Raw genomic sequence first — 19763 nt, 5'->3', positions numbered from 1 at the left:
AGTAAATGTGCCATCAAAGGATAAAGATAAAACTATTCTTCCTTACGTTGTGGCCGGTTTAATTTATTGCGCTGTTTTTTCAACAGGATGCTAAAAGAATGGCATCTGTTTTGCTGCTGTGTTGTGTAAGTTGACCATGAACCCCCACATTTTTGTTGCAGGGAACCCTCTCTCTCAGGAGAAAAAAATTGCCCTCTAATAGTTATGCTTTGTTTTTTCCTCAGCCTCCGGACATAGATAAACCGGATATTACTGACTTCCAGTCCAAACGAAGAAAGGTAAGAACCAATAATGTCTTAAGCTGAGGTAGATAACTTTTTCAATGCTTTATCACTATTAGAAAAATTTTCTCAAACCTCAGTGACAACATAGACATCAAATCAAGTTAATATTGGCATGTATCCACAGTAGATGATGGGCTGTGAAGATTACTCAGGTTAAGAATTATGTTATCTTTGTAAGTTGAGAGCACCAACTCTAGAACACACCAAGTCGTTTTATCTTGTCCCCCAACTTGGGGTGAAGCTGCATATTAAAATTCCCGTTGAGGCAAGTTTGCTCTTGAAGAAATGATCACAAATAGAAAAATACTGACTGAGTGGTCATATAGACTTTGTACAGACTTCCGTGTTCATTCGGGCACAGAAAACTAGTTTTTGTGCTTTTTATCACCATTCAAAGTAAAGAGGAGGAAAATTGTTAATTTCCGACGCTATAAATCTTACGCTCCTAAATTCCTATTTGGAGGTAGCACAGAACTGGTGAGAATGCTGTGGTAAAGCATGATTTCCTTTCATTTTCTTTAAAAAATGAAAACTAGTCATCTTTTTTTGATGACTTTAGTTAGGGGTATCATTAAATTGCAAAACTGTACCAGGCACAATAGCTCTTGGTGTATTAAATGCCTAACTGGGGGAATTAATATTTTTCATTTTTACCTTTAAAACCAGCGATGAACCATCGTTGGAGTCTGATAAATTTTCCATAAAATTAAATGGGCATCTCTTTCTGCGAAAACATCTGTGTTTCCAGTATCAGTCTGAGTGTACAAATGACCACTTGTTAAGTGTATGGGCTTCTTAGGCTGGAAATCAAAGTGGACAGTAATACTGGTTGCTTATTGCTTTTAACTCTTTCAATCTCTGTATTGTTTAGCCAGCACAATCTCCATTTGGTAAAGTTCTAAAATGAATGTAGCAGCAACTGCTTAGTTTTTAGGGGGGTAGAGGTTTTTTTTTTTCTTTTTCTTTTCCGACGCTATAAATCTTACGCTCCTAAATTCCTATTTGGAGGTAGCACAGAACTGGTGATAATGGTGTGGTAAAGCATGATTTCCTTTCATTTTCTTTAAAAAATGAAAACTAGTCATCTTTTTTTGACGACTTTAGTTAGGGGTATCCTTGGGCTTATTAAATTGCAAAACCCTTAAATGACCACTTGAAGATCAGGTGACTGAAGGAAATAACAAGATGTGCAAACTTTTCATCTTCTGTTCTAATGAGAAAAGGGACAGTGTCTCAAGAAGTTTCTGTGCTAATTCCTTGATTGGATGGATGTATAATTAAGTTTACAATCACTTCAGAGTTTACAAACATCTCAGATTTCCTGGACCATCTTTTCACCATCTGCCAAATTACAAGGGCATGGAGAAGTGAAGTATATCATAAATATTATCCAAATAACTAAAACCAAATCTGGTGTGAATTCTCAGTTATATTATAGCAATACACCTGTGATAAGGCATTAAGAAAGATCTGCCAGATTTGCAACAGAGAGCCTGAAATTGTCAGCCACTAAATGAATGTTGCACGCAGCTGTCAGTGGGTGAAAGGAGATAGATTGTCTATTCATAATACTAGAATTCATAATGGTGGCGGGAGAAGGGTAGCCCGTGATGAGAAGCAATTATTTGCTGAGGAGACGATCGTGTGTTTTCCTGCTAAAGTGAACATGCGGTTGACGGAACACTTGTGCACTCGGGCCAAACTTCTGCAGTGGGTAGCAGTGATGTGGTATTTTTCTTATTTCAAGGAACTGTACCAGGCAGAATAGCTCTTGGTGTATTGAATGCCTAACTGGGGGAATTAATATTTTTCTTTTTTACCTTTAAAACCAGCAATGAACCATCGTTCACTCGAAGTAGATTTGTGAACTTACATAAAACATGTCTTATTCAAGGTTTCAAACTGAATGTAATATTTTTTAGAAAGATGTATTTTTATATACTTTAGAGAGAGTGTGAATTCTATTACTAAGAGCTGGGAGATACTGTGAAATTAAAGCTGCAGCGTAAACAAAAATTTCCTGTTGGTATTGATTTGAACAATAGCATGCTTCCTAAGACTGTATTTTCTGATCCTTAAGACCGCAGGCGGAGCCATCGGTAAATCTTGTAGCCTTTAGGGTTTGTTTTCTGTCTGACAGTTCAGTTAAGTCAGTTTTGCAGAACACGCAGTGGTCTGTGTTAAAAATTAACTCTGGTCTGTGAAAATGCTTTGAAAAGGGAAGTCAAACCCACTACTTGAAGTGCATCTAATGTACATGTAAAGCATTGGATCATATTTTAATGAATGAGATTATTGTAAGACTGACAAGTTGGTTTTTTTGAGTGTGTTCTATTGTTTGTGTAACTTTGAAGAGGGAAAATGTAGGGAATGTGAAGCCCAGAAGCCTGTATAATTAGTTGCTTAACACTTCAAATGTTAAATTAATGAATTAAGCTACTAAAAAAAAAAAATCACAGTGTGGGCAGAGGAAAAGATAGGAGCATATTCTAGGAACATGGGTTATTTTAATTATGGTAGCATGAATTATTTTGTCTATGAAGCTAACTGCCAAATTTTGAAATGGAATTCAGTCAGACTTTGGCTACTTATATATAGCTTTATGGATTTCGTTACTGGTTTTCTGGTGATTTCCCTCTACAAGTTGAACGGTCTTCAGAATTTTCAAATTGTATTCATTGAGTGCCAAGACCGATGGGGGGAGGTTTATAGTTCTGTAATTTGTTTTCATCAATAAATATTGGAATTAATTTGGGTGGACGTAAGGATAAATTGATTGCTGTTTCCCTTTCAAAGCTGGAATCCCAGAATGCATTCCAGCCTCCACCTGTTAAGAGACTTGTGACACCAACGGTAAACCGTCAACCGATGCGTTATACGCGGTATTCTGAACCATCACCGACTTCAACTACTCAGTCCAGCAAAATTTGCCAGAGAGTAGACACAAAGTACCAAGTGAGTACATTTTTGAGTCCTTATGTGCCTGTTTTTTTTTTCCAGTCTTGGAATGTTTCTCAAACCAATTGTTATCCTATCTTTGCAAAAAGTACTGATAGTATGTTTGAGGCGAGCTTTAAGGCAGTGGGAACCATTGTGAAATAGATTGAGCTTTTATGGATTTAATTCTGTTTTTGGAACACTCAGTGTCTTGTGGTTGTTTTCACGATGTCATGATGTGCTATTGAGTCATCCTGTTCTCAGTGAAAGAATATTAAAAGACAGAAATGTTTTCCTTTTATATTCTCATGTACACAAAGCTGTCACTGATGAAACATGCTCGTGTTCTGTGTAAACTATTCCAGGTGAGCTATGTGCTCCAAGTGAGAGTTCTGACAATGTGCTGAGTTATCGGTTTTGATTGCTTTGGAGTAGATGGAGTCTGATAAATTTTCCATAAAATTAAATGGGCATCTCTTTCTGCGAAAACATCTGTGTTTCCAGTATCAGTCTGAGTGTACAAATGACCACGTGTTAAGTGTATGGGCTTCTTAGGCTGGAAATCAAAGTGGACAGTAATACTGGTTGCTTATTGCTTTTAACTCTTTCAATCTCTGTATTGTTTAGCCAGCACAATCTCCATTTGGTAAAGTTCTAAAATGAATGTAGCAGCAACTGCTTAGTTTTTAGGGGGGTAGAGTTTTTTTTTTTCCTTGTTTGTTCATAAATGACAGAAAACAGAAAAGTATGTCCCTTTTACGGGGTTGGTAAACACAAGTTTTGATGAAAACTCTCCCCCCCACACACAATTTTTGTCATTTTGTTTAAAATAATTACTTTCTTTGTTAGAGGATTTGACAAATTTGATTTAGTGTTCTATCAGTTTGTCCTCAATGCTGAGTGAACCAGTGTGCTTACTTTAGCCCCAAAATTTAACTGAACTGTACCCACAATGCTGAATTAGGGAACAACGTTAAGTAGGTGAGGTGTATTCAGTGCTATAAAATTAAAAATAAATAAATAAAATAAAAACCACAAAAAACCACATGAAGTGGTTGTTGGTACTTTGTGTATTCTGTACATATTCAGCTAAGTCTTGAACTAAACTTAACTTGCAGGGGATGAGAGAGAAGACTTTGCCTGCAGAACAGCGAGCAGAACCATCTGAAAGGTATGACATCTATTAATTTAAAACTTACTTGAAGGAAGAAAGACATCTCCTTTTTCAGTACGGTCTGCACCTGAAAGGTGGTGACAGTTCTCAGTAAAAGGAATGGGAAATCCAATGAAAATTTTGTATTTTGAGGCAGCTGCAAAGTCTGGATTGTGTTTGAAGATCAATATAACTTTGAGAAAATTGTTGTTTTTATGAAAGGAAGGAAGATGAGCAAGAATAAAAGTACTGATACACCACTTTTTATCCCAAGTTTATCTTCTGAGTAGGATACGAAGATGGGAAACGAGGCACGTTTTCTGTATCCACAGAAAGGATCTTTGCTATTGGAGGCCTAATTTTTTCCTTCTACAGGAAATATGGCTCATTTTGTAGTTTAACTAAATCTGTAGCGTTACAAATTTTGCTTTGACAGATATTTCATGGTTTATAACTCAGTTTACTTATAACAAAATAATTTGTCCCTCCTAATGTTCCCTAGGGGAAAAGCTATTAGTTTTAGCTATTTAATTGCTTGCAGTTTGAAAGCTCTGTCCTAATGGGATGATTCTTTCTGAAGCATTCTTTAGAAGGTGAAGTAGGGGAAGTGAGTTACAGTTCAGGAGGATGTTTATTGATGTGTTTTTTTCTTTATTTTTTAAGCAAAAACATGGAGGAAGATTTATGATTTATTATTCTTTTTTTTAATACTCCTTTCATGATGAAGTTAATTGTCTGCTTTGAGTTCACATGAAGACCATGTGTTCTTTAGGATCATTTGAGGCCAAATGCTAACTCATCTCTAAAATAAAAAAAATCCAGCAGAATTAATTGAATTTCTTCTTGAGGAGACTGCTTTGTGTTATACTGCTTTCTTGGTTTAGGTCAAATGAGTTATCCTCCAGATAATATTGATGGCTTTTCCTTCTGGGCAAATGGTGTTTTGGGTAATAATGCTTGAGTTAAGGGACTTTGCACTCGGTTTTTAGGGGGGCCGCTCTTTTCAAAGAACAGTAGCAGGGAATTTTGTTGACTCTATGCTCATCTGCCAAGCAATTCTTAGGTGACCATGGGCATTCTTTGGCTTGCAGAAAGAACTCAACACTTTGTTTTGGCATCTAAAAGTTGGACTTCACAACAACCACCTTTTTAGGGGTGGAAGCGACTGGCTTTAAGGTTCTGGTACAGGTGCAATCAGGTGCTGGGTTGTAATTATGTTTTTTTCAAACTGTTCTAAATTGTCTTTGCTAGAACTCCTTTCTACTTCTCCATTTAGGAAGGAGATACAGCAAACTCATACTGCTTTTGATTTCGTTCACAAAGTTTATTGCAGTGCCCTACCTTTTGTTTGTAGAGTAGGTAGTGGTGGTAGTGTTTTTTGTGATGCTGGTCTCTGTTGGGTGCCATGTTCTGGAGCAGGAGCACCACACTGATCTGCTGGCAAGAGTCCCTTTGGACAGTTGAGTTGGAATACTCAGTAAATCTCTGGCCCACCAATGCTATATATCTATGCGTGTGTGTGTGTATATATATATATATTTTATATCCTGAGTCCAATTGTAGATTAGACTTGCTTGAAGGCTGACAACTGTCTTTGCCCCCTTGAAGCTCACAGGTGTTAACAGAAAGAGGAATATGGGCTATTATGGGCAAGCGATAGTTGTCTGAATGAAGATCTATTTTGATGTAAGACTTTTTTTCAGAATTCTAATGGATTGACAGTTTGGATTAGAGAAAAGTCTGAGCATCTGCCTTAGGGATCTGTCTTCCTCTATGCAGTTACAGTGCTAAGCAGGCTGTTGTCAAGTATTTGACAAGTTTAGACCAGTTCTCCTCCTCAGTATTGTGGGAGTTTGACCTGGTGTCTTCCAGTGCGATCTAATGCACTTCTGTACTGACTGACTGATTGGCTGCAAGATAAGCTTTGATGTCACGGTTTTTCCAGGCATACTTCATTTTCTTGCCATAGTACTTTTGTTAGAGTTATTCCCTATTCCACTTCTGGTTTGGGTTATTTTTTCCCCATTTGCTCTTGGATTAGGATATCTTTCTGGTTTTGAGCTAGGCTTTTTTAAGTACCAGAAAAACGCCTTTGTATGCCTTACAAAAGGGATCTGTATTCATGTCTGAAAAGACTTCTGGAATGTTGGCATACCCAAACACCTCTGCTGTTCCTGCTGATGGCCACATGAAAGCCAGAGCTGCTTCTGAAGCTTAGGCCATATTACCTTGCCACACAAGTCTAAGGCGTCCCTATTCTATCAGAGCTGTTGGCAGTGTTTCCCATGTGTATGTGTGCATATGTGCACTCTTTCTGTATTTTTGTGAGCTGTTCTTTTATATCCCTGCAAAAGATACACGTGCATCGCAGAATCAGAGAACCAGTCCTATTTAAAGGAAGCACTGGAAAATAACAATCTAAATCAGCTCTTCTATTTCAGGTCTTCTGGCTTAGTCATTGTTCCCGTGTGAACGGTGCACTTATGTATGTCCTTTTCATTGCTGCTGTTAATAAAGTTTTTCCTATTTAGAACATCAAGTATTTACCAGCGTTTAGCAACTTGTGAGACAGCTTTAGTTTTTTTCTGATCAGCAGGTTTCAATTCTAGGACTAATAACAGCTCTAATATCTTGAAAAAAAAATTTGGCTGGTAATTTTTTTTTCTCTTGTTTCCCCCAACTTCTGTACTGTCGTGTGCTAGCAATGTGACCAGCTACAAATTCAGTACTGCTGCGTCCAGTGGTCTGTCTTCAGGAGTGAGTAGCGGAGGCGGCAAAATGAGAAGGGAAAGAGGAATACACTATTTATCAAAAGCTGTACAAGAACAGGTAAGTGACTCTTAAATTAATTGCTGTCACTGAGCTTACTGAAGTAACTAGCTAAGTGTGTCAGTTTTATTGCATCATAGTAAATTATAACAATACCGCTTTATTTTTGCATTGTTTTTGTTTTCTTGTGGGTTTCAGAGCAGGCTCCAATTGATTTCCTGTCTTTGAATACCTGAACTTTGCTTATGTAATTTTGAAATTTTTAATTCTCTTACCTTGGAGATTCTTCAAACTATAACATTTCTCGTTAGCAATTGAATGAATGAGTCCTAAGAGGAGAAGTAATGTTTTGGTGAAGGTTTGTATAGTTTTTCTACAGGAATGATACTTGAAACGAGTGCCAAGTATAAAAAGAAAAAAAAAAGCTTAATTTTTGGTTTCATATTTAAGTCATACAGAAAGATACAGGCCAAGAGTGTGAAAAAGAGTAGTAGAAGAGAGCATTCTGCATGTCTGCTAACGATGACTCAGTTTTTGATACTCACCAAACTCATTGTGAGAGAGTTTTTTTCTCATTTTAATAGGAAAAATCTATTCCATAAAACTATGACCATGAATATTCAGATTATTTTTTCTTTTATTGGATGTTATATAAGCTGCCTGTAAGTTAATTTAAGTATTTACGTTAACATTAAGTATTTAATTAATATTAAGTTAATATTAAGTATTTAAGTTAATTTAAGTTTCAAATCATTAAATGGGACTTCTGGATGATGCAATATAAAGAAATCGTAAACACTGTTGTTTATTCCTGTAACGCAAATAAAATAATGGTCCAAATATCAAAAGTTCCATAAACTTTTCAAATCAAAACTGTGAAACAGATGTAAGCTACAGGATGCACTGAATATCAGTAGTACCAACTTACATCCCTGCCTAGTCATTTCTAAGTAGATCATGATAGTACTGTACAAATTTTGGTCAGATTTTCTATGCCATTTAAAACATAACTCATCCAATCTTAGTAATCAAATAAAGTAAGTGGCAGGGATGAAAATTGAAGTTGTTAAGAGGCTGTTTTCTGATTTTTATATTTGCATCCTGATACATGGTATAGACTGTATTTACCAGAACACAATCTTCAGTGCTGCTAGTCTGACTTTCTTTGGTGCTTTTTGTGTTTAGTTTGGTTGTTGAACCTACCTGCTTCTTTAAACATTACCTTTTTCCACGTTCACTGCTGTAATGACTTTAGAAACTTTGGCAGCTATCCTGCCTAATTTTGCAAGAGGAACACTTTCTCACTTGTCTTGAGAGTGTACTCTTAATTGAAGCCATGCGAGGGTAGTTAGAAAGGATGATGCTTCTCTAGAGCTTTGATGACTAAAGTACAGAGAAGAAAGAAAAAAAATGTGATCTGTGCATCTCTGTTCCGCACAGGTTTTGAGTTAACTTTCAGTGTTCTTGCTGTACAGTTGTTGAATAGAGTATAATGTGGAAGCAGGCCTGCCATAAATTAAAATGACGTGGTAGACAGAGGTGGGGAGATCGGGATTTCTTCTGGAAACTTGCTTTCTCTTAATTTGTATGGATTTTTGTTCTATTTAATTTTGTTAATAAATTGGGTGGGATGGGGTGAGAAAGTAGTAGGTCTTGTATAAGAAAAATTAAAATTTGCAACTTTAGGAAGTGGAGGAACCAGTGCTACCGAACATACCCCTACCCATCAGTGCTGCATCGCTGCCTCAGTTCAATTCTAGTTTCGTTGGTAGTAGCGCTGTCTCAGCGTCACCGAGCGCTGTTTCAACAGCAGCAATGAGCACGGCAACTCCAGCAGCTGCGACGGGCATGGCAAATCCATCAGAGGTGGAGGGCATGACAGATCCATCAGAGGTGGAGGGCATGACAGATCCATCGGAGGTGGAGGACTTGACAGATCTATCAGAGGAGGAGGTGGAGGACATGATTTATACAACGGCGACGTCGGGCATAACGTGTTCAACAGTGCCCTCAGGCTTGACATATCCAATAATGGCGGCGGGCATGCCATATCTGCTGATGACAAAGGACAAGGCAAAGTCAACAGCGGCAACGACAAGCGTGGCAAATTCAACGGAGGCGGCAGGCATGGCAGATGCAGCAGCGACGGCGGCAGGCAAGGTAAATCTTTATGCTATAAATAATGTTTACAATGAGTATACTGCTTTATTGCGAGTTGACTTTTTCTGTGGTGCTCATGAAACTAACAAATATTAGTTTCTACGCAGCTGAATGAATTGGGGTTGTATGCCAGTTTGGGGAAAAAGGCATAAATGTTTTGATTCTGCTTCTCTCAGTCTTAGAGCCTGCCAACTCCCATTTAACGTGATTGTATAACTGCTTCAAATGCTGTGGAAGTCTGCGGGGGAAGGGGGGTGTGGACTTTATGCCAAGTTATTTATAGTGGTTTGGGCAGGGGTAGAGTTAATTTTCTTCGTAGTAGATGATGCTGTGTTGCAGATTTGTGAGCAAAACAGTGTTGGTAAGGCACTGGTGTTTTAGCTGTTGCTGAGCAGTGCTCACACAGTGACAAGTCCTTTTCTGTTTCTCACGCTGCCCTGCCAGCGAGGAGGTCGGGGATGCACAAGAGGCTGGGAGGGCACTCAGCCGGGACAGCGGAGCCCAGAGGACTGAAGGGATATTCCACACCATTTAGCATCGTGCTCAGCAATAAATGCTGGGGGAAAGAAGGGGAAGGAGTGGGGAGTATGTACAGGGTTATGGCATTTGTCTTTCCAGGTAGCCATTACATGCGATGAGTCATTAATGCTACCTCAAATTTAACAACTTTACTTCTTTATTTCCAGTTCTTTTCCCTGTTCCACTTGGAGGGAGTGAGCGAGTGGCTGTGTGGTGCTTAGTTGCCTGCAATGGTTAAACCACAACTTTATTTAAGTTATTAAATTAGAGGTAACGTGGTCATATGAGCCTCACATAGAATGAGCCTAGGGTGCAATAATTGGCATATTATTGCAATAAAATAAACATTAATCTGTTCCAGAGTACTTGAAATATTTTTTGTACGGTTTGAAGTAGACAGCTGCTTTAACATGTTGAGGTGTTTGCTGAAGTTCTTGGAGTATCATTGGGCTGAGTTTGCCGTTCTTCAGCTTCCTGGCTTGCTTTTCCGTGCATTTAGACCTAAGTAGCATCTCCAGCTTTTCCTCTCAGTTTCTGGAATTTGGTTTTGAAGATATTGTCCTATACCCACTTGGAAACTTCCCTGTGTTTTATTATTACTTTTATCTGCAAAATAACTCAAACATCAGGTTTTTCGACGTCACTGCGGGACTTCTGTTGGGTAGTGAATTCAGGTAGTTGTTGCTCTTAAATATAAACCTTTAATTCTTTTGAAAATACAGATACAACCAACAAGTACTGTTAGCAGTCCTGAGTTTGCGTTTTCATCTCCAGTTGTGAAATCTACTGAGGCAGAAGTGCTACCTACGTCTTCTGTAAGTAAAATAATAAAGGAGCTTGACTTTTTTTCTTAGGCATTTAGTAGGCTGTTGCAGAACACTAAAGCAGAATCTGCCTTGATGGAGAAAAGTATGTAGGCTTCTGGCTTATAATTTGTCATTCAGCATGCGTGCTACAAATGTGAAGAGCAGCTTTCAGATTTGGTTTTATGTGTGCATTCGATTGGAGTTCCTGTGGCTTGAGAATCTGAAAAACCTCTCTTGTTCATAGCAGATTGGGTTTACATTTAGTGTTCCCGTTGTAAAATCGGCAGAACTTTCTGGACCCAGTGGTACTCCAGTGACGCCCTTTCTTACCCTAGGTAACTGAAACTTTAGCACTTCAGATCTGAAGTGCTGATTTTCCTTTTTTTCTTTATTAAATCTTCAATCTGTCCTGTCTGCGCATGCTAGCAATTCCAGGCAGTGTTGGACTTCTGCAGTATTTTTCCAGTGACAGATCTGCTTTTATAATTTTTGTTTTGTTTTGTTGCTTTTTGTTTTGCTTGTAATCATAAAGCATTGCAAAGTAAGTAGAATTTGTGAAGATTCTTATGTGAGAAGCATGAAAGCTGGAAATTCTTGTTTCTAACAAAAGTGAGTATAATCTGCTCTAACTAGGTCACATTGTGAAAGCTGTTTTTGTTTTCTTTTGTTTCAAAAGACACCACCACCTCAACCAACATCAACACACAGAAAGAGGAGGTCAAAGATTTTGCTGGTGGTCCCTTCACCACTGCCCACGTATTAAAGGAAGGAAGCGTCTTAGACGTTCTAAAAAATCCTGGTGAGATAATGAACTCCTTTTAAAAAGATGCTGCAAAAAATACGCTAGCATTTTTTATTAAAAAAAAACCAACACACGACTTATGGTTAATAGAGTATCTGCTATAAATATGAATGTAGGAGAGCATTACATTAAGATCTGCGTTTGTTAGGGTGCATCTGCCCCCTTCTATTCTAAGTGGTGTTTGTTGCTGGAAGTAAAACTGCAAGATGAAAAGCAGATGGGTTGCATCTCCTTTACGTGTTAGGATGTAATTGTAAATGAGGTACTAAGAGAATTAGCCAGATAATCGGTGTTTCATTTTAAGTAAATACAATTTGTGGAATTGAAAAGGAAATGTTTGTAAAACTCAACACTCCTGTCCCACCTTCAGCCCAGGTGAAGAAAGAATAGGAAAGAGCTTCAGTTCCAAATACATGGCGAAAGCTGCGAATCTTTGGGCCTTAGCTTACAATGGCTCCTGTGGATTAAAATTTAAACTGCAAACAGAAGTGGAGTGTTTTACGTTAAAAACCCTTTTCTGAATTTTGTTTTTAAGCAATTGCAATTGTTTTCAACAGTTTCATAAAGTGTGTCTGTGGAAAAGATATCTTTTAAGAAAAAGGGCTTTATTGAATTTGATCTTTTCCCAAAAGTCTTCTTCTAACTTACATACTTGTTAAGAAGGCAGCACATTTCTCTGTTGGAAAGAGCTAAGTGAGAGAAAATACATTGTGCATTTTGTTTAAGGAAAGACCTCTGAGTGAAGTGACATTCACTTTCTTTATCGGTTTAAAAGAAGCAGAATCTAAATCCACATTGTTCGAAGACTTCATTTTTGATTAAAAAAACCCAACAAACAAACCACAAAACAACTATGTTCAAGGTAGATTTACAAGCAACTTGAGCTGCTGTTTAAGATGCATTTCCTTTAGTCTTTCTGTATTAGTAGCTTGTCTTTTCTGTTAAAATTGCCACCTTTTAAATAAGGAGTTGTCCTAATTATAGAAAATTAGACAGTTGTTCAATTGTCTTGAGTTTTTATTATTTAATTAATATTCAGCATCTGTGGGAAAATACCGTATGGATTGCTGCTCCGAGTACAAACTTCTGTACAGTTACTGGAGTAGATTTGAGTCATCTGCTACGGAAGGAGGAGCTTTAGAAATCTGATTCGATTGGGCATCGCGTCTTAATCAAATTGTATTATTTCCATTCCACGTTGGACTGTCAGATTTCAGTCAGCTACTGTCTGTTTGTACTTGTATCGACCAGTGAAAATGTTGATTTAAAGCTTGCTTGGAAACAAAGAGTTAAATGAAGCTTTAACGAAATGTTCTGTTGTGACCCAGTGCAGCAGATGAAATTTCATCCGTTTAGATAAGATTTCTGGGGACTTCCTGTTGCGCTCGGTCTGAATGTCTAGTTGTAACCATTGGCACCTGAGTTGAAATTTTTGCCCTCTAGTAAAGTCACTTAGTTACATGTAGTGAGGTGCTGCGCTAACAGGAAGACTTTTTTTTCTTGCTTCCTAGACTTTGGATTGTTGAAAACACGCTCTTCTACGTCTGCACAACCTACAACAAGCACAGTGGTTTATACTAGGCCTGCAATAACAACTTTTTCTGCAGGTAAAGAGACTTCTAAACAAGCATCGTACTGGCAATCTGATACATGTGACCCTTTTCTGCAAAACAAAGACATAAAGGACAAATGTGTAACTTGTCAAGCTACTAAAGCCTCAACAGTTGAGAGTATGAAACAGACAGTAAGTTCAAGTCAATGCGACACCTCAAAGCCAGCAGCGCCCCCAGCAGGGATGCTGGGCTTTGGAGACAAATTCAAAACAGTACCTGGAACGTGGGATTGTGATACATGTCTTGTCCAAAACAAACCGGAAGCTACAAAATGTATAGCATGTGAGACACCAAAACCTGGAACGGGAGTAATGCCTGCTCTGACATGACCAGTGGTCACAGACAGCTCGGTGACAGTGACATCCTCCTCGAGCAGCACTGACACAACAGCCACTCTGGGCTTTGGAGACAAATTTAAGAAGGCGAAAGGCTCTTGGGACTGTGGAATATGCCTTGTACCAAATAAGACGGAAGATAACAAATGTGTAGCCTGTCAGTCTGAGAAACCAGGTATGGTCCTTTTTTTCCTGTTGTTTCCATCCTAGCCTCTGTGAATCTTGTACAGAATAAAAGTACGTTGCATATATGGAATATTTTAAGCAACACGATTCCCAGGTACGGTTGATGGGTTAGCGGCTGTCTGCAGGATTGGTTTACAGGCACTTCAGAGGTCTCAGCCCAGGTTCCAGCCTGTCGCATAAATTGAACTGATTGTGAAATGTATTAGTACGGAGCTGGATCAATGCAGATACCCCCGGCTTTGCAGCTGGTGAGGGAAGGTGGCTGAAGTGGGTGACTTAATTTAAAAACAACATAGTGATTTTTCACTGGCGAAAATGAGAACTCCATAGAAAGAGTTAAAAATGACTGCGTTTTTCTCTTTCAAAAAATAAGTAAAAAAAATTACAGAATGTGTCCAAAATGCCTCTACTCACCGTTTGTATGTAATTGAGGGGAGATGTGAAGCCAGATTTCAAGACAGTGTAGTCTTAACTAGTCTTAAGCTAAAGCAGAGAGATGCCTATGAAGGTCAGTGGTAGGCTTCAAGAAAGCGAGTGACCCGCTGGGTAACTTCTTCAGGGCAGTACTGGGTTGTTTCCCATTGTGTGTGACCGTAATTGATTTTGAGCGTGGTTGTATTGTTTTTAAAATACGATTCTAATTCTAACTTTGACTCTAAATGTCATTTAACATGCCATTACATCGAAAAACACCTGTGCAAATATATCGTGGAAGAAACAAATTAAGATGGACTAGACCGGGCTTTTGTAATCATCCTGTGCGGTAAGACTGAAATTTCCTGAGGTAAGATAATGGATTTCAGACAGAGTTGATTCTCTTGGACTTCCAACCTCTGAGCGGTCAGTCGGCATCTTTGTCTGAGGCTCTTGCCATTGCAAGGAGGAATTTTGGAAATGAGGGGTTTACTGTGACCATGGTGCAGTGAATTGCACGGTTACGTTGCACTTGTCAGGAGGAAGAGCGATGCAAGTAATACTAGGATAAAAGTTTTCTGCGTGTGCTGTGGAAGGGAAGAGCCATTCTTGTCTTTCCGGTTTTGAATTTGAAGCGTTATCTTCTGCTTCTCTCTTAAAAGGCACCTTTTTTTTAAAAGGCACCTGTCAGGCCTCTTTATGGAGGTTACACTGTGGTCAACAGCAGCAGAAGCTTGTGTGCTGAACAGAGTTGTGTGTTGTTTGGAAGCTTTGAGTTCCACTCTGGTTTTTTTGTTTGTTTCTTTGTTTCTTTGTGGGTTTTTGGTGGCTTTTATTTTTTTCAGGGGCGGGGGGGGGGGGGAGTTGCGGAGTAGTTTTGAACATTTCTGTGGGATTTGACAAATCAAATTTAAAAGTTAATGTTCATTTTATAGTTCATGTTCAAACAGGATGGTTAACTGTCTTGTTTGTCTCACAGAGGGTCCAACACCTGTGACCAGTAGCAGTGCATCTGCATTTTCTGCTCCTTCTGGAGAATTTCTGGATTTAGACAAATTCAAGAAGCCTGAAGGAAGCTGGGATTGGGAGACCTGCTTGGTTCAAAACAAAGCAGAGGCCACGAAGTGTGTAGCCTGTGAAAGTGCAAAGCCAAGCACCAAAGCAGAGCTCAAAGGTAATCCTTAATGATTAAAACGAGGATGCATATTCTGTGATTTATTTTTTGGTTTGCTCTGATTTTTTTTATTTTCTTACCTGTTAAGCACAATTATTTTTTCCTTTGAGGTGTGGCAAAATTATTCGTTTTTCCTGTAGGAATATTGCCTAGATAACATCTGTTTCCACACTTTTCCCCAAGAATAAGTTTATCCTTTTTAGAGAAAAGCTTTCATTAATGACGTGCTTGTTCTTTACATGCCCTACACGTTGTTCATTTGGAGTTCAGACTAAAAACATGATCTTTCAAAGAAGTTCGTATACTTTTTAAAGCCAGGTGGTGGGCAGAAAACACAATTGTGAAAAGTTTTATGTAGAGAGGAAGCATGGGGTTTTCTTGTTTGTTTTACTGTTTGGTGGGTTGTTTTTTAAACAGTTTTGACTGGAAAGATCAGGACTAGAATGTAGTTCAAACCTTCATGTACTTCAGGTAAACAGAATATCTTTTGTCTTCACTTGTGCGCTTATGTCCATCAAGTAAGACCTCTGAAACCATACTAGAAAAAATCTGCGGGATTTGATATGTTCATGTACTAGAGCTTTAGAAAAAGTTTAATTCCTATATGCAGCATGTCTTCTGTCCTGGTTATTGATACGTACGCAATTAGTAGCAATCCCTTTTTTGATCTCAACACTAGGTTTAGACAAAAAATTGCGACACCTTAAGGAACCTGTCCTGCATCTCATACAAGCACAGAAGTTGCAGTGTCTCAATGCTAGCAGTACAGTTGGTGGTAAAATCTTTAGTAGGGTGAAATAGAGGCCTCACACTTTTCAGAGAAAAAAAGAGATGAGAGAGAGTATCTTATTCCCACGTACTTGCAACTATGCTGCAGAGTGTACTGCTGTTACTCTAGTGCTACAAAGGTCCAAAAATCACTGAACAGTTATTAGCCAGTTTTGTATTCCTTTAATTTGTTGAAAGACTGCAGTAGAGGATTGAAGTTTTTATTGAGGATCACTGTGTGGAAAAATTCTGATTGTTAAATGTCATTTGTATGACTTAAGAACCACGTTTTGGAGTACAGAATTCAGTATTAATTCCAGAAGGGGTAAGGGAAAGGACATTAGCTAGTAATCCCGAACAAAAGCAGTGTATAGAGCTATACTGATTTTAATCGCAGTATTCTTACAGTTGGTCTGTTACTGAACAGATATGTTTTGGGGAGATATGGTGGCCAGGGAGGCGTGTGTGTTTGTGTGCTTCCTCTTCTAGTTAAGGTTCTGGGGTTTGGTTTAGTCAGGAAAATTCGATGAGGCACCTTGTGTAAAAGGAAATGTTAACCAGCATTTTTCAACACGGTGTAGTCCCTTAAAAGTGTCATAGATGAAAAGAGGCCATAAACGCTGGGGGAAAAAGTTAGTGGGAAACTGAGAGCAGGATCACATTCAGTAGTGAGAGAGCAGCAGCCTAGGGAAAGCTGATGAATGACTGTAACAGATAGTTCTATTTTAAGTGTAAAACAACACTCAGTACTTTATAATGGTGGTCTTACCAGAGGGTTCTTCTCCATGGCTCCTAAAAGCACGTCTTGAAGGCATTCGAGTGCAGTGAACTTAAGCTGTAAGAGTTGGGCTGGTAAGCTTGGCCTGATTTGAAGCTGTAGGCACGGGGCTATAATTTCTGAACAGGCTACAAAAGAAACTGTACCACTGTGCTTTTCAGTGCTCCGTTTAGCAAAGCCATCAAATTGTTGCAGGCAATTGATGTTGTTCTTCTAAGAGCACCTGAAAGATATTTTTGTTTGAAGAGTTCGGAGGTACCGGTTAATACTGGTTCAGATAATTACAGCCAGCTCTTGGTGTTTGTGACCAATAAAGTTTGTGGCTCCAAAAGGAGTGGGTTAGTGCTAACTGATTAACTGCTGTATATGCAGAAATATGGAATCTGATTACTTACGCAGAGAGCACTTAAAATGTATTGTTTTGCTGGCTCTCAGTGAGTTGCATCTTAATGCTACCAAGGAATAAGCTTTTTGCTTCTGGCCCAAGTTTTTTAATTTGGTGAAAGCCTTTTCTGTGCACGTGCACATGCCAGAGAGGTTGCTTAAGTAATAGAAGCTATAGTAGCTGCTATCTTCTGTTTTTTGTAGAAGACAGAAACTGAATTCGTTAGCTTTGTAACTGTTATGCATACCAGAATTGGTTTTCTCCCTTTTGAAAATAGTAGAGGGTATGCCTATGTCAGATTTGGTGAGCAAGGTGATCAGATGAGGGCACTGCAAGACTGCCAGAACGCACCAGGTCTGGGGGGAAAAGGAATCCGGCTGAGCATAGGAATTTCTAAAAGGTAACCAAGGAGTTGTGCATTGATACAGTTATTCTAAATAATCGGATTCTTGTAGCTCTGCCTTTGGAAAGTCTGTGGCCCTTGCTGTAGTGGCTGTACACAGGATGCAGTCTACAAAACCAGAAATGCAGAAGTCCTATGTTTTGACTCCCTGGATTCATCAACCTGCTTCAGGATGGCTGGGGGAATCCAACTGTTAAGTCTAGCCAGACAGCGCAACTTGGGCTTAGCTGCCATTGTAACCAGCCTTGTTTCTCAACAGTAGCAAAGCTGAATGCATTGGAAAATATTTTCAGGTTTGGGCCTGCATAAGGTAGAAGGGACAAGAAGTGGTTTTATATGCTAGGGAGTTCTTGTTCTTAGAGCTTTCCCTCTAGTTTGAGAGAAGCACATAACTAGTTTTACAGTGGGTTGACAGGAAAGAAGTGGGGGGGAAAAATGGGAACGCAGGGAGAAAGCCAAAGGCGTTATTACTAGAACAGGTTTAGAATGCTATTCTTTGCTTTTCATGAGCTTAGGGCAATGGGGAGTTTAAAGCTTAGCACTTCCTGAGAGGGTTTCTTACTCTACCGGCTCAGTTCTATCACTTATTTAAGGCAATTCAGGTCTCTGAACGGTTAAAGAATTGATACCAAATTTGATGAACTTTGATCCAGGATACTGACAAAACAGGACTTCATATAAACAATTTCAGTATGTTCATGAGGTTAGCTTGTGCGTTCTGTTAAATAGTAAAAAATGACACTTCTGTTTCTGTTTACCTAGCATAATTCTGCAAATGTTGCCTCCTTCTGCTTTAGAATGGAAATGCTCTTCTCCAAGAGAGCACTGTCCAAACTTCTTTGCCAAAATTTTTTGATTAAATTAATATTGTTTTATTTTGAAAACAAGAATAAGCCACAAACATGTTTTCTTGCTTCGGCTATCCAGAAGAACGTCAACAGTATTTTCAGATTTTCCTTCCCTACACAACTGTATGTAGGAAGAGTGCAGTTGGAAGCAGAAGACCTAAGGTGATGTATCTTCTGTTTGTTTACTACAGTAACAAGACAATGGATTACCTCTTTATTAGAACTTGTGTAGCTTTGCAGTATTGAAACAAATGTAGGTATTAAAATACACATCAGTAATACGTTTCTGAATGGCTGAGTACCGTGCTCTCTTAGCATTGAAATACCCAGCCATTGGATTAGTTTGTCCCTCATGTTTGCTTAGTTTGGAAGCTATTTCAGAATGCCTTCAGCTTGTATTCTTCCCCAAAAGCATAGAACTCACTTCTCTGCATCCCCAATTCAAGTCAGAGAAACTGGACACTGCAAACACAGGAGGTCTGCCTGTACAGAATCAGTGAAGACAAGTCTAAACAGCGGATTTTTTTGAATATGCAGCTGGGTTATCTGAATGTTCTTTATGCAGTGTACCTCAGTTTTAGTACAGATAGCACTTGTCTTGGTTCTTGTCATTAGTCTGAAGCTGCCCCTGAGAAAATCTTGAAAGGGAAAGTAGTGAAAGCTAATCAGCTGGCCCTTTCTTCTTAAGAACCAGTGTATTTTGTAATTCTCCCACTAATAATAAGGCGTCACGCTGGAGAATCGCGATTGTGTTGTTAAGCAAGACTGACTTCACCTGAGCGGTATAGTTGGCAGCTGTTGAATGTTTAATGGACTTTAAACAAACAAAAAAACTGAGCAGGTGGAGGTAGACATGGCAAACTGACAGGCGGTGTCAGATGCTTCTTTGAAATGGATAATCTGACTCCATTCACTTCTTTCTGGAAATAAGATCTAGTAATTAACCAAACAAAAGATAGAAGGGTTAAGACTGCATCTTTAAAGCAGCTGTGCTTGATAAATGTCTCTGGTCTTAAATCAATCTTTAGCAAAGCACAGAGACTTAGCAGCAGCTTGCTTATGCCAACGCTAAAAATACTTGATGTGTACAGGTAACCATGTCAAGGCTCTGGAGTTAATCCATGAGAACAATTCCTTCTGGTATTGGCAAAGGTGAGGATGCTTGCTTCTATAGAAATGAGGTTTTGAGCTGTGACTTAAGCTGTCACTTAGGTGACTGTTTAGGAAAGCTTCCTTTTAAGTTTTGAAGTATGTAAGCTGACAAATTGTTTAAGTTCAGAACTGGGTTTACAGTTTCTGTTCTCTGACTGTATGCAACTTCTCATGTTTCAGACTGAAAGCAGAATTGCAGCGGTACCAGTCATACAACTATAATGCTTATTGCCAAGATTACCAGAACTACCACTCGCAGAGGAGTTACGATGCTTAC

The 19763-nt window shown here is 38.8% G+C and overlaps 1 protein-coding gene across 1 annotated transcript; it reads left to right on the top strand.

Moving 5' to 3' along the window:
• Positions 1-1834: 1834 nt before the first annotated feature.
• On the top strand, positions 1835-11450 carry LOC310882503 (nuclear pore complex protein Nup153-like; the record flags this gene model as incomplete). Its single annotated transcript, XM_083801361.1, has 7 exons — positions 1835-3239; positions 4340-4392; positions 7077-7203; positions 8830-9303; positions 10545-10637; positions 10873-10963; positions 11305-11450. Exons 1-7 carry the CDS (start codon positions 3153-3155, stop codon positions 11448-11450), a joined length of 1071 nt encoding a protein of 356 aa, XP_083657487.1. The 5' UTR covers positions 1835-3152.
• Positions 11451-19763: the final 8313 nt, after the last annotated feature.

The sequence above is a fragment of the Anser anser genome (genome assembly GCF_964211835.1).
Source record: "Anser anser genome assembly, chromosome: 16".
NCBI lineage: Eukaryota > Metazoa > Chordata > Aves > Anseriformes > Anatidae > Anser > Anser anser.
The sequence above is the reverse complement of the archived record's forward strand: the minus strand, read 5'-3'. Positions and strand labels throughout refer to the sequence as shown.